The sequence below is a fragment of the Myotis nattereri genome (genome assembly GCF_964212035.1).
Source record: "Myotis nattereri genome assembly, chromosome: 3".
Classification (NCBI taxonomy): domain Eukaryota; kingdom Metazoa; phylum Chordata; class Mammalia; order Chiroptera; family Vespertilionidae; genus Myotis; species Myotis nattereri.
This window is the reverse complement of record NC_138077.1, coordinates 173,204,182-173,218,152: the sequence shown is the minus strand read 5'-3', so window position 1 is coordinate 173,218,152 and position 13,971 is coordinate 173,204,182. Positions and strand designations below refer to the sequence as shown.

Below are 13,971 nucleotides of genomic sequence, written 5' to 3'. Positions count from 1 at the left end.
TAATTTCTGTTTTTTTCTTTTAAATATTCCCTATATGGTTCAAGATTTAAAATACAAAGTATATATTTCTTGTTTATAATAGTAGCTATCTTTTTTTTTTTTTTTTTTTGCTGTAGGTTCTTTGCTAAGCATTTTAAGTGCATTATCTCATTATTCCTAACAATAAACTTAGGAGGTGGACACAACCGTAGTGCCATTTTACATATGAGGAAACTGAGGCTTAGGATATTTAGGATTCTAATTTACATAATACTATACCTCCTACTATATGATATGTAAGTAATCCTTTGCAGATATAATTTTTAAAGGACAACATGAATGAACACATTGTCATATCGATCCCTTTGCAAGAGAAAAAGACAAATGCATGGCAGGTTTGCCTTGATTTCTATTTAGCCTAGAGTGTTTTGTTTTTCTGATCACAGCGACTAAAAACTATGAAGCTTATTATGTTTGATAATTACTTATTTTTAATTAGATAACACATTTAAGTTCAAAAGTAAGTCTGGAGAAGCTTGGCTGGGGAAGCAGAATTAACTGCATTTCAAGAGAGCTTTCATAAGCAAAGATAATAACCGCTAAAGAGAATGGCCACTGGCTTGTTTGAATCCTTGGTTGCAAGCTAACACTCTGAGGGAATGTTCTTAGCAAAACACTCACTTCAGCGGAAATTAGGTCAGCCTTCTGGAACATTTATCATGTATACCTGTCACCAGAAGACCCAGTCCTTAAAGTGAACTGAGATCACAGGCATCGGGGTTCCTCTCGCTCTGAGCTGCAAAGGACGCTCTAAACCAATAGTTCTACAAATATGTGAGCTTGGCAGAAACTCCCATAAAACCGAAGCCAACGCCCATATAGTTGCTGTGGGAATTGAATTCCTTAATACTCTGTTTATAGAATTTTGAAATGGCAAATGGATTCGGTCTGTTCTGAAAAACAATCTGTCCCATGGCTTGTTTGGAATAACATCTCTAGTTGCTATAGAAGGATGTAGACAGACAACCCATGTCTGATTTGGAAGTCAATTTCACCAGCCTCTGCTTGTTTCATACTGTGCAGCCAGGTTGGTTTTTGTTCAACTGGAGGGTATTATTTGCATAAAGGAAAGGTCAATTTCTATTGAAGCTAGGGAGCTGCTAATTCGATATAGAAACTAGAGTCGTTAGCAAAATCCAGAGCTAGAGTAGTTAGCAAAATTCGGAGCAATGCAAGGTAAGATAAGACTGTATGATAAAACCAAAACAACATAAATGAGTCATAACCCAATGGCCTTTCAGTAATCATGTGGCAATTTTCTGGTGGTTTCAGAGCAATGTCAGCAAGTGTGGGGATCCTACATGGGAACTTGAGAGTGCATCTGTGTCAGTTTATGTGCATTTCAGCTCAATGAATGTCATTCATTGACAGTCTCATGGGTTGAAATGACCACATTCAACAAGCAGTCAAATCACCAAATCTACTAGGTTAAGTTAACTTCTCTTTGAAAGGGAGTAATTATCTGTCTCATCTGTACTTGTTGGGCAAACATGCCTAAAGACTTCACAAAAAACATCGCTATTCTATATGTGAAATTGGTTGAAGAAAACAATGAAATTATCAAATATTGTGTAGGAATCTACCTTTATATTTCAAGAAGAATAAAAAGAATATGTGGGTAAGAAGAAATTATTTCTTTGTTCATTTGTCACACATATACTAAGGACCCACCATATGTTATACATTTTACAAATGGTAGAATTAAAAGGATGAGAGAGATACGGTTCCCACTTCCATTATGCTCTCATTTAAGTTGTGTGCCTGTGGGTGTATCTCTGCATGACAGATCTTAAACAAAAAATAATGATACTGTATGTGAAATGCCACAATCGTAAAACTCTGGAGAGGAACTCAAGAATTTAAAGAAATTTTGTCTGTGAAAGTAGCTTGTAAAACAAAGTTTTGTTTGTAACCATATCCTTAAGAAAGATGGGCTGTTTCATATGAAAAGTCCAGATTTGAGGAGCTGAAGGCAAGAGTGGGACTGGCAGAAATCAATAATGATTTCTTGCTTAAAGAATTAAAAAAACAAAACAAAAAACTTTCATTATCACACTCTATTAAGCCAGGACCAGGAAACAATTTCTAATCAGCACTCTGATCTGGGCAGAGATTGTGCAGTCTTTTGTACCAGGCCTCAGATCTGTGTTCTCTATTCACACATGCTCACTTCCAGCTGTTGTCATTGAAATCTCACATAATCTTTCAAGGTCAAAGGGCAGTCACCCATGGCTGCTGCAGTTAAAAGGTTATGCTGATTTCTGTTGTCAAATATTGGCCCTTTTCTCTTCCGAGCACTCCCATTCTACTTTTTTTAACAAGAAAAAGCCAGCCTAGAATTGTATTACATGACTTTAAAGTCTTAAAAGTGTTGCTCCATTGTATGAACACGACATGGCCTGAACAGTCTAATTCCTTCTGTTATATCTCACAAAGAATTTCCTGGTACTTCTAAAATACTTTGTGTTTGTGCTAAGCCAGCAAACTTCAAAGTATAGTGGCCCACACGATTTGTGGCATGCCACAGTATCAGCAGAAATATATAATATGGAGTCTATAATTTAATAAGCGTTGTGAATTATGGCATCTGTAAGTAATCGCCGGTTAAGTGAACAAGAATTGCACCAAGCAAATGACTTGTAAAAACATGAAAATTCTTTGTATCTGTGGTTCTAAACATTAACTAATTTTATTATATATTTTGAAAGCTACATCTACCTATTTGCAATTCCTCCCCTTCCCCCCACCCTCCCCTAATAGTCTTAAGAAAAGTAATTGCAAGGACTCTTTTTAAATACACTGCTTGGTTCGTGAATGACTTTTTTTTCCATGCTTGGTGAATCAAAATCGGTGTTGAGTGTCTTAAAATTAGCACATGGCCCCTGGTCATCTTCTTTCCTTGTCATTGCCTGTATCCTCAGGTGGGTTAGCAAGCAGGGCTCCCTGTAAGTGGTTTCACAGCCATGTGAATTAAACCTAAAAAGGAAGAACAGGACAATGGGCATTAAGGTTTTTTGCTGTTTTATATCCATAAACCAGGGTAGCCCTCGGGTGATCCAGTCTCATGTCTCTTTCATTTAAGGTAATCATTTTCTGATGTATTCAGAGAATAAATTTCCTTACTTTTCCCTAATATATGTAAGAGTTCATAAGCAGAAACTGAAGCTATAACAAATAATTTGATCCATTTGCAGATTAAGTTACTGTCCAAGTTTAGAGAAAAACTTTTATTCAGAACATAAAAACAATAAAGTTGTTTATTACCCCTTTTAGTTCAAAAGCAGATTAAATTAAAAATACTTTTAAGTTTATGGTGCATTAAAAATAAAATCATTTTTAAATATTTATAAAATACAGATCTTATGCTAATTATAGTGGAACTTACTTTTTCTAGCATGAAGCAAAATTTTATTTTTTTATTTTAAAAACTTTTTTTTTTGGTGCTTAAAAATTTTTTTTTTCCTAAAGCAAGTGTTCCTCTGTTCTTGCACAGAACTAATTTGTAGTTGGGTCCACTTGCAAAGCACCTATTTCTGTTTATTATAGGCTTAATAAGTGCATGATTCTAAATGTTTAGGGGAAATTAGTTTGTTGGCATGACAAAACAACGAAAGAAAGGATATTTATTCAGGAGGAGAGAAAATTAGGGATTGAGGGACTATCTTCAAATACTCAACAAGTAGCAAAATGGAAGAGAGAGCGATTTATTCTGCCTGTTCCAAAGGACAAAATAGAGGTAAATGAGAAGTTTCAGGAAAGTAAACATATGAAAAGAATTTTTAAAAACCAAACCTTTTAATTTTATTAGTCTAAAATGTTTATGACACAGTGATGATTGCTTCATATCTAGGTGATCTTTAAGATCTCTTCATTTCCAGTTCATTTCATGATGTGATACATCTGATATTTACAGACAAACAAAGATATTTTTTCACTTTTTAGTTAGATGTTTTGATATCTATTAGACATAGTCCTTTAATTAATTGCCTGATAACTCAAACTTATAAATCCTTTTATGTAAAATCATTGAGCAATCAAATTTAATTAGTTGAAATACTATTTTTCCTTATTAACTGCAGGAATTGGTGAAGATATGATAAGGCCTTTGAATTAGACTAGATAATCAAGTCTCTGGTATAATATATGATGGATTAAAGTGCAATAAAATTTATTATATAAAAGAACTAAACAAACCTGTAAACCTGTTTAGTTCTAATCCTAATTCTGCCACTAGCTGTGTGACCATAGGCAAATCACTTAACCTCTCTGAACTTAATATTGCCAACTACACAAAGTTGTACAAAGAATTAGAGCTAATGTGTCTAAAGTGTTTAGCAGAGTACCTAACATATAGTAACTATTGGATAAATGAAAGCTATACTTTTGATGAAAATTAATACTACTGAGGGAGGTTCCATGTATAATTTTTTTTAAAATAGGTTGCCTAACTTTATAATACCTGTTACCAGCTTGATACATTTTTCTAATGTAGATATGCTTAAATGATTGCAAGTGAGGATATAGTGTCCTTCGCCTTGCATAAAATTGTTAATTAGCTCAAAGAGTTCAGATTTTATTTCCCCTCAGTACATTGGTACATACAACAAAGGCGGGGAATAGGAAAAGGAGCCAAACAGTGTATCTGCAGAATAGCATTTGCCAAAACCCAATGATATCCTTGTCAAATTCTTTGGGAAATAGGGAGTTAAGTAATGTTGGAACTCTCAGGAGCTTTAACATGTAAATGTTTCTTGTCATCCACCAAGGGTTTTCCAAACTCATTTTACTATAGACACCTTTATTTTGCATATATTTGGATTGTGTTAGAAGATAATACTGAGAAGATATACTAGAAGCCAGATTTCAAAGGGCTTTAAATACCTAACTAAAGAGTCTAACCTTTCTCAAGGAACTCATGAAATACTTACAGCTTTTTTAGCAGATGAAAAAATACCAACCATCCACCTAACCTCTACCTACTATCCTAGTGAAATAAAGTAGAGAAAAGGTACCTAGTAGGCATCACAAATTTATGTGCCCACAGGGGCCTTATAAATCATTTAAATAAATGAAATACAATGAGGAGTTTTGAGGCGTGTTATATATTTCTAAGCTCATGCCCAGTTTAAAAACATTCATATGCAAAAAAAAAAAAAAATCTGTGCTAACTAGCCAAGCAAAATATATCTGCAGACTGGAATTGGCCTGTGGACTTCTAATTTGTGACACTTTACATCCTAAAGGGAGAGTTTGACAACTTATGAGGTTTAGGGTAAGTACTATGCTGCTATAACAAAGAGACTGAAAAAATAGAGTGGTTATAGTATACCCAAATCTTTTTTTTTTTTTTTGGTAACTCTTCTAAATGATAAGGGTGATGATTCTCCACACTGTCATTCAGGATCTCAGTTTCCCTCTCTCATTGCTCTGCTACTCCATGGACACTCTCTGTCTGCAAGGCTGAAACTGCTCCAGCTCATAAAAAGAGGAAGAGAGAGTGTCTGTGGGGCAGGAATTCCCTTTCAGGCGTGTGGGGTAGAAGCTGATTGTATAACTTCCATTCACTTTCCAGTAGTGACCACTGCTAACTGTAAGGGAGGCTGGGAAGTGTGGTCTGTGGCTGTCAACCATGGACATGTCTGGACAGCCGGCAGACTCGGGACAGGAGGACATTGCTAGTCTTTGCTAGTTGTTAAAGTTTTCCTAGAAAGGTCTTATAAAAAGACCCAATTTTAGATTAAATTCATTACTGCAAATCTTGGCATAAACATTTTCCTTAACTGGGAATACAAGCCGCAGAGAATAAAGAACTTTTGTTATTTCTAGTTGTACCTATAGGGCCTAGGATTGTGCTTGCCATATAATAAGCATTTAATATTTGTTGAATGAAAACAATAAACCAGATATTGACTTTATCTTTATGGATATGGCAGAACAAACAAGCAAACAAAAACACATAGTAGGTTTTTGTATTGAATACCTGCATCTGAGCAGGGCAGGAAAATTGGGAGCAACAAAAGAAGGAACTCAACAGTACATCAGTCCTATGACACATAATTCTAAAACCTCTTTTTGATTCATCCTTCTTTTAAGCTAAGACATTATTTCCATACTAGTGACAATTCCTTGATGTGTTATAATAAACAGAATGACAATCATAACCATATTACAAATGCATTTATAACAATCCTTTTCATCTGAAAATCTCAAAACACCTCATCCATATCATTAGTTGGCAACTGTCATTTCTTTGTTTTATATATTCTCAGACACAACTTTCTAGATATAGAAATATTTCAGTCTTACTGTCAGTCCACACCGTATGTCAATCTTTTAATGTTTATCATAAACAGACGACCAAATGAAATTTCCTCCACCATCATGAAAATGAATCACACAAACAGCATGCATGTGTGTTTTTATGGCTTCTATGTTCTTTCTTAGCGATGTCTGAATTTTTAGCATTTGTTTTAAATAAGGAATTACTCATAAAATAATATTTCAAATGTCATCATTGAATGGTAGAATAATTTAAATAGTCAGTGTGTAATAAAAAAAATCAGATTAAAATTTTAGAATTTGGGCTTAATGGATCAGCAAGAATAAACCCCCAGCCCATTTCCCCCAAAATCTGTTTTCTGAGATATTTCAAATTAAAAGTACAGAAATAACGTATTGGAGATAAACTAATAATAATTTATATTTTGCTTTAGAGGGCTACCAAATAAGGGTATCTCAAATCGCTCATCTGAATCACTGAGTAAATATTTATTACACAACTAGAACAGGGTTTGTGCAAGGCCCTGTGAGCAGTGTAAGATAACGAGACACAACCCTGCCCTTGCCCAGTTTATGGTGGGAGTGCAGAGCTAAGGCAGGTAAGCAAATACTTGTCTGATAAAGTAGGAAAAGGCTATGCTAGAAGACAAGTTGAGAAAAAGTTCTGCTTAACTTAGCGGTATTGACTGAGCACACCAGAAATGCACTGATGGGGTGCAGAGGGCAGATGATGGAGGGGCATCCCCTTCCCTTAGGTGGCTTATACGCAGGTATGCAGTTCACACAGGAGAAATAGAAATTCCAGGGAGGAACAGTGTTGCTGAGGGGAACTCTTCTTTAGAAGGACAAGTATGTAAGTTCTGTGAGAGCAGCAGCATCATCAGGATTTAGCTCATCATGGGCAATCCCAAATACTTGGGAAATATAAATAGTGTGAGAGTGAGGGAGGTCTTTTCCCTTTGAGGAACGCAGACATACACACAAGAAAGGCCCAGCCACTGGCCTGTCTTTGCCTGGAGATGGAACAGTATTTACATAGGGACAATAGAATGGAGATCCCTTCTTTTCACTGCAATGACCTGTGTGTTGTAGTTGCCCTGAATCCATTAGCCAGATGAGACTTGATCATTTAGAGCTGGGAGTCTTTTGCTATCCCAACAGGACAACCCAAACACCACGGGTGTGTAAACTTTTCCTCCTCAGTACATTCATTCTACTCCATGGACATTCAGAAGGTCTTTGAAGGCCAACCCCTCTGGACGGTTTTTCCCCAGCTGTTTCTTCGCCTGACCTCTGAACAGTTCTGCAAGGTTACCTGTCTCTCTACAAATCGAACTCCCACCCCCCTCCTTTCCTGCCTGTTTAAAGGTAGATAGATGTTCAGTCCCTTAATGAGATGAAATTCAGTTCCCATATAATGGCATTTTCCATAACTGCTGATATCATCGAGGTAAAGAGAGCTGCTTTTCTTAACCACCCGTAAAAGAATTCAGCTTTTCATATCCCTGCCTCTCTTCAAAGGCCTAATCTCTCCCTACTGTGAGGAGGTCTGACTCCAAGGTATTGAAATCTCCACTCTAATTGGGAATTCACTGAACAAGACCTCAGTGAATGAACTTTTTTAGTCATTTTATATAAAACGAAAAAGGATGTGCTCCTTACTTCAGTCTCCTCTGAATTGCTTCTGAACACTAGTTCAGAATTGGAGAGAGAGTCAGATCATTACGCAGCCCGGCTTTCCATCTAAGATGTGCTTAACAAAAGTATATGTTTTGCACTCATTTCTGAGAGAACCTATTCAAAATGTAAATCTTGGGACCTTTGAGGAATGCTTAATCAGCTCTCCAACTGAAGATCTTTTCATGCTAACATCTCAATTCAGAATTACTTAAATTTACCTTTTTATATATTTTCCCATTTTCCTCTCATTTTGCCATAAAGCAGAACTCCCAGATTAGTGTTATTTCCCCGAAAGTCATTTTTATGACTTGGTTTGTGTTAGTGAGAACAAAATATTAATCTGCTCAGGTTCGCTTAGTAATTACATTAGCCGTGTCATTTTTTCCATCATTTCTTAGGTTTCATTTTTCGTGGCTGTCTTCCACTGGATCAGTGGGTTTCTAAATAATTGGTGAAGGAACAAAACCAGTTTCATAGTCATTCAAAGTTACATGGCGTGTTTACACAGACCTTTCCCTGAGGACACATTGTGAAGTTAAAGTAGTCAAGGCCCTCTGATAACCTCATAAGACTGTGCAGAGATGATTCTATCAGGACTTGTGAAATAATTCTCTTTATTTTTATATTTCTGGTTGTACATTCGCATATATTTCACCTTCTAAATTACACACATTTTCCTAAAATAAGCCTTTGAGGAAGGTTGCTAGGAGGAAAAGGAGGATCAAATTATTATTTTGGCAGCGACTTTCTCAGGATCACACAAGATCCTACTTTAAGCTTCAGACTAAATTGTTTTGTAGTTGGTTTTTTTCCTCTCTTATGTTTATTAAATAATGCTGCCCTTCAACTCTGTTTTTCCTTGGTTTCCCAAAATTTGAACCATAACCACAATAATAGGACAACCCCAGTCATTTCTCCTCAGAGAACCTGATGGCACCTTCTTGATCAGGAGCTTCATCTAAAGGGCTTGTCTGTCCTGTCCTTGTCCTATGTAGTTTGGAGGGACTCTTTGGATGGTTCATTTTAATAGTTTTCATATGCATACTGGCTTGCTGGAGATGAGAGAGAGAGAGAGAGAGAGAGAGAGAGAGAGAGAGAGAGAGAGAGAGAAGAATGAATTCTGCTTACACTTTTATAAAGAGGAAAATGCACATACTTGAGCCCGATCTGAGTTGTGTTTCTTCAGAGGCATCTCTGGAGTGCTCACTGGACACCAGACACTATGTTAGGACCTGGAGTGCTGGAAATACAGACGACGCTCTTTCTCAAAGGACTCGCAGTCTACCATGAGAAAAAGACAAAACTGCAGTTTAGTGTCCTAAGTCCTAGTTTAGAACCACACATAGTACATTAGGTCCGTATCCGAGAAAGAGAAAAGGAGTCTTCTCCAGCAGTGAGGTAACCAGGGAAAGCTTTTGATAGAGGTGACAACAAAGCTGAGTCCTAAAGACAAGTAGGAGGTGGCCAAACAAATAGTCAGAGGGACAGAAAGTCCAGAAAGAAGGAGCAGGGTGAGGGCAGGGGCTGAACCAGGGCCCTGGAGGTACGTGTGTTCACTTAGGCCAAGGAATAGGGCTGGAAGCAAGAAATAAAATATGAAATTGAGCCCAGAGAGGAAAGCAGAGGCTACATGGAGGTCGTAGGTCATGTGAAGGAGTTTGTTACTGTACCCTAAACTCTTTGTGGGGCTCTTGCAAGATTTCTGACAGGGTAGTGATCACTGAACACTTTGGGTTTTTCTTGGATCCTCCAACACAAGCATGTCAAACTCACACAGCGTGGCCAGCCATGAGTTTGACATGCTTGCTCCAACACCTCATTCTTTCCTACCTCAGGGCTTTGTACATGCTAATCCCTCTGCCTGAAGAGCTCTTGCCCCTTTTTTACCTGGCTGTCTCCTTAGCATCTTTCAGATGTCAGCTCTTAAGAGAGACCTTCTTTAACCACTCTTTCTAAAGGGTTTCCTGCTTGTTTCCTTTATATCATTTATACCATTTATAATTTTTAAAATAATTTGTTTCTTTTACATTGTTAGCTGTCTGTAACCATAGACTGTCATTTCCTGAAGGTAGGACTGTATCTCAAACCCCTGGGCGAACACCTGGCCCACAGTAGGGGCTCAATACATATTTGTTGAATAAATGAATGAATCATCAGATTTGCCTATTAGTGAGATAACTCTGAGTGGAGAATAGACTAGAAGAGAAGCCAAGACTGGTGATGAACATAGTTAGAAGGCTGGTGAGAATTGGCAAAAGCCTTAAGCACAATCATACGAGGGAGACAGAGTTGTACATGGAGTCAAGAAATTGTAAGAAATTGAATCCGTGGGGATTAGGTGGATGTGGGTGTTTGTAAGCAGTAGGAGTCAGGGATGACACCAAAACAGAAAAGCAGATTGAACGGTGGATGGTTCATTGACATAGGAAAGTCAAAAGAGTAAAAACAGGTTTTGGGGGAGAAGAAAATGAGTTCAGCTTTGGACATGTTGGATCTGAGGCTACCCGTGAGCTATATAGATAGAAATATGCAATAAACAGCTTGATTCATGTGTTAGGAATCTAGAGGAGCAGTCAAGGCAAAAGATAAAGATTTGAGAGTCATTGGCTAATAGATTCATTCATCCACTCGTTCAATAAATATTCACTTACTAGCTGCTTTGTCTCAGGCATTAAATATAGTGGAGAAGGAAACAAATATTATTCTAGCTTTCACAAATACCACAGTCAAGCCTGGTAGCTGATATCATGGAAATAGAGAAGATAAACTGAGGGCAAAAAAATATATGGAGGGATGAGCACAAACCCTGGAGAACACTAGCATTTAAGAGGTAGACAGAAGAAAAAGGGCAATGAAAACAGCGTGAGTTTGAAAGGATGAACACAGGGGTTACCCCTTCCCAAGCCCTTGTGACAAACTAAACTTAGTTTTCAGTTATATTGCTTGCTTTATTTTATTTTATTTTTTTGGTAGCAGGATTAATGTATGTGTGTGCACATTCTGTCTATATAGAAATTCATGTTAAGTTGTCCTTAAAGTAAGGAATTACAAAGGTTGTAACTGAAACAAGTATCAGCTCGCAGGCAGGTGACACAGACAGAGATGAGCAAGAGCTGGAGCTCAACCCCGCTTTCCCTGTTCCACTGTGAATTTCCTTGCCATTGATATATGTGTTTTAAGTTAAACTTAATGTACATTGTGGTTGGATTTCATTTGTTATGGTCTGGAAGGGTCAATGTGATCTGAATATTATCACAATAGAAAAAGGTATCAGAGTCTGTTTTGCCAAGACCATGTTAGAGAACTTTTCTTGATTTACCTATTTTTACTTCTCAGTTCTCTTAATCCAAGAGACAACACCTTAGGCCCATCTCAAATAACAGTCAACTAAATAACTGGGTGTGGGTACCTTGGGAGCTAAAATTTCTTAACCAACTCTTCGAATGAAATTTTGCCATTTTTTAAGTTGTGGTGTATACATTTTTTCTTTTGTAAATTGAGATATTGACATATAACATTACATTAGTTTCAAGTGTACAACATGACTCACTATATAGATATATTGTGAAATGACCCCCCCCCCCCAGTAATTCTAGTTAACATCCATCACCATACATGGTGCTATTTTATTTTACCAAGAAGTTTATGATTATCAGATATCCTAAAAATTAGAGCTATTTACCTATAATATCAGAGATTGTATATTTGATCTTAAAAACTGAAAATGTTCTTTTAAATCTAAGTTTAAAAAATATCTTTCTTATGCAGAAGTCAAAGGTTAAAGGAAAAAGAATAATTTGTAGGTGCATTTATAATCCAAAACATGACAATTTTTGCATGTATTTATGTCTCTGACACTTAACAATTTTTCGTTGTGTAAAATGTGCAAGTAAACTTGCCTCCCCTACGTAGTGATCATATTCAGATTGGTCTTTTTTCTTATGTTGTGTTTTTTAAAGGTGTTTTCCTTATTTCAAAGAACAGTTATTTTTGAAAATTCCCCTCAGCCATCAGCTTCTCCTTTGGCCCTAATTTTAAAGTAGGTGGTTACATTAACTCAATAGACCAGCGGTTCTCAACCTGTGGGTCGCAACCCCTTTGGGGGTCGAACGACCCTTTCACAAGGGTCGCCTAAATACATCCTGCATATCAGATATTTACATTACAATTCATAACAGTAGCAAAATTACAGTTATGAAGTAGCAACGAAAATAATGTTATGATTGGTGGTTACCACAACATGAGGAACTGTATTAAAGGGTCGCGGCATTAGGAAGGTTGAGAACCACTGCAATAGACAGATCTCTCAGTTAGGTTTGCCTATGTGAGACTCACAGATTGAGAAGATTTTAGAGGCTGAGAGGGAAATGACATATCATCAATTATCTACTAGTATTCTTTGCCATTTATGTTTTATGTTCCTCAACATACTATAAAAATGAATTCACAGACATCATAAAGGAAACTAATCATCCAGAAAAAATGAAACAGATTCAAAATTCAAAGGTTAATTTTGTACCATTAATTTATCTTTCCTTAAAAAAAAAAAGTAAAGAATCAACCCTACAACAAAAAAACTCTTGTTCTTGAAACAAATCTAAATTTTATCTGTGCTCCAAGAGTTTATTTTTATGTTTCAATGGTTTTTAAGGGATTTGCTTCTGCTAGTCTGGCTTTTTAAAGATTTACATTGTGGTTCCTCTAGAAATGAAGGGAACATCTTTAAATCTTGTTTGGTTTGAATGAATAGATAGTTAATCCCCATCAAACGTTTCTTTAGAAAATCGTGTTTAAAACTGTTGTGGAATTTAGCTATCCGGGCTGACTCTTAGGGTAGGGTGTTTTCATCCCAGTTGTTACGGCCTCAGAGGTCAGCCAAGGTAACCATTTATTTTAAATCGTCTTTTGTTTCAGATTTCCTGTTGAGTTTTGTTTTTTTTAACCATTTCAGAAAGCACCCAGTTGTTGTGTCATAGCTTTCCATAACCTCTAGATTCAAACCAAAAAAAAAAACACACCAAAAACTACATAACTAAATGACTATACCCTCCCACGGAAACTCTACCCAGAGCAGAATATGAAAGTAGACATCATATTTTTTAATCACAGTGAAACTGATGTTTAGACTTCTGTTACCAAATATCTTCTATTTATGACACTTTGCTTTTTTTTGTTTTTGTTTCCTCAGGACATTTGGGCTTCCAGGACAGTTTTGTCACATCAGGTGTTTTTAGTGTGACTGAGCTAGTAAGAGTGTCACAGAGTAAGTATAAATTTGCTTTGATTTGGTACAGATTTGCCTTTGGTTTGTGCTTGCTTTCTGCCTCGGCCTCCTGGAGACATAAATAGCTTTCAGAATCCCCTTTTCACTCACCCATTGGAAGACTTTTGCCACGCAGTTTATTTAAGAGCCAAGAATTTAAATCAGGAAAATTTGATGTCATTTTAATGTGAAACATATGGAAAGAACTGAAATCCTGAGTGTTTCACATATTCCTTAGTTTGTAGTGTGAACCTGGTTTTAAAAAACCCTGAGGCTTCCCTGATTTCTAAAAATTCTGCAATTAAAAAAATACTGGTTTTGACCTTTAAAGAATGCTAATGCCCTCAGCAGGAGTGACACAGGACAGCATGATCATTACCAGCTTGTCAATAATCACCAACAACAGTGAATTAAGAGTACCTGTCACCACCCTGTTCCATTGATCAAAAGGTCATTGATTGTATTTTTGCTATGAAATAATCCAGACAGTCCAAGGAGAAGGTATAGGATTCTCTCTCTCACTCACACAGTTGCCTTCCCCTAAAAACATATTTTTGTTTTTATTTAAAAGCACAGTCACCTATAATGACTATGATGTTTGAGCACCTAGTAACAGAAAGAAAAAACATATACCAAATATTACAATTTTATCCCCCTCCTACTTCAAAATATCACTTGTAGGTAAAATATACATTGTCAAAATTGGTTTC

General features: G+C 36.6%; 1 protein-coding gene across 7 annotated transcripts in view; it reads left to right on the top strand.

Moving 5' to 3' along the window:
* NFIA (nuclear factor I A) overlaps nucleotides 1-13,971 on the top strand; it is a 572,371-nt gene that overhangs the window by 435,799 nt on the left and 122,601 nt on the right. For all 7 annotated transcript variants that reach the window (XM_081087468.1, XM_081087471.1, XM_081087469.1 and 4 more), the window contains exon 4: nucleotides 13,187-13,261. In XM_081087468.1, coding sequence (XP_080943594.1) covers nucleotides 13,187-13,261 — 75 coding nt within the window. The remainder of the gene's footprint in view (nucleotides 1-13,186; nucleotides 13,262-13,971) is intronic.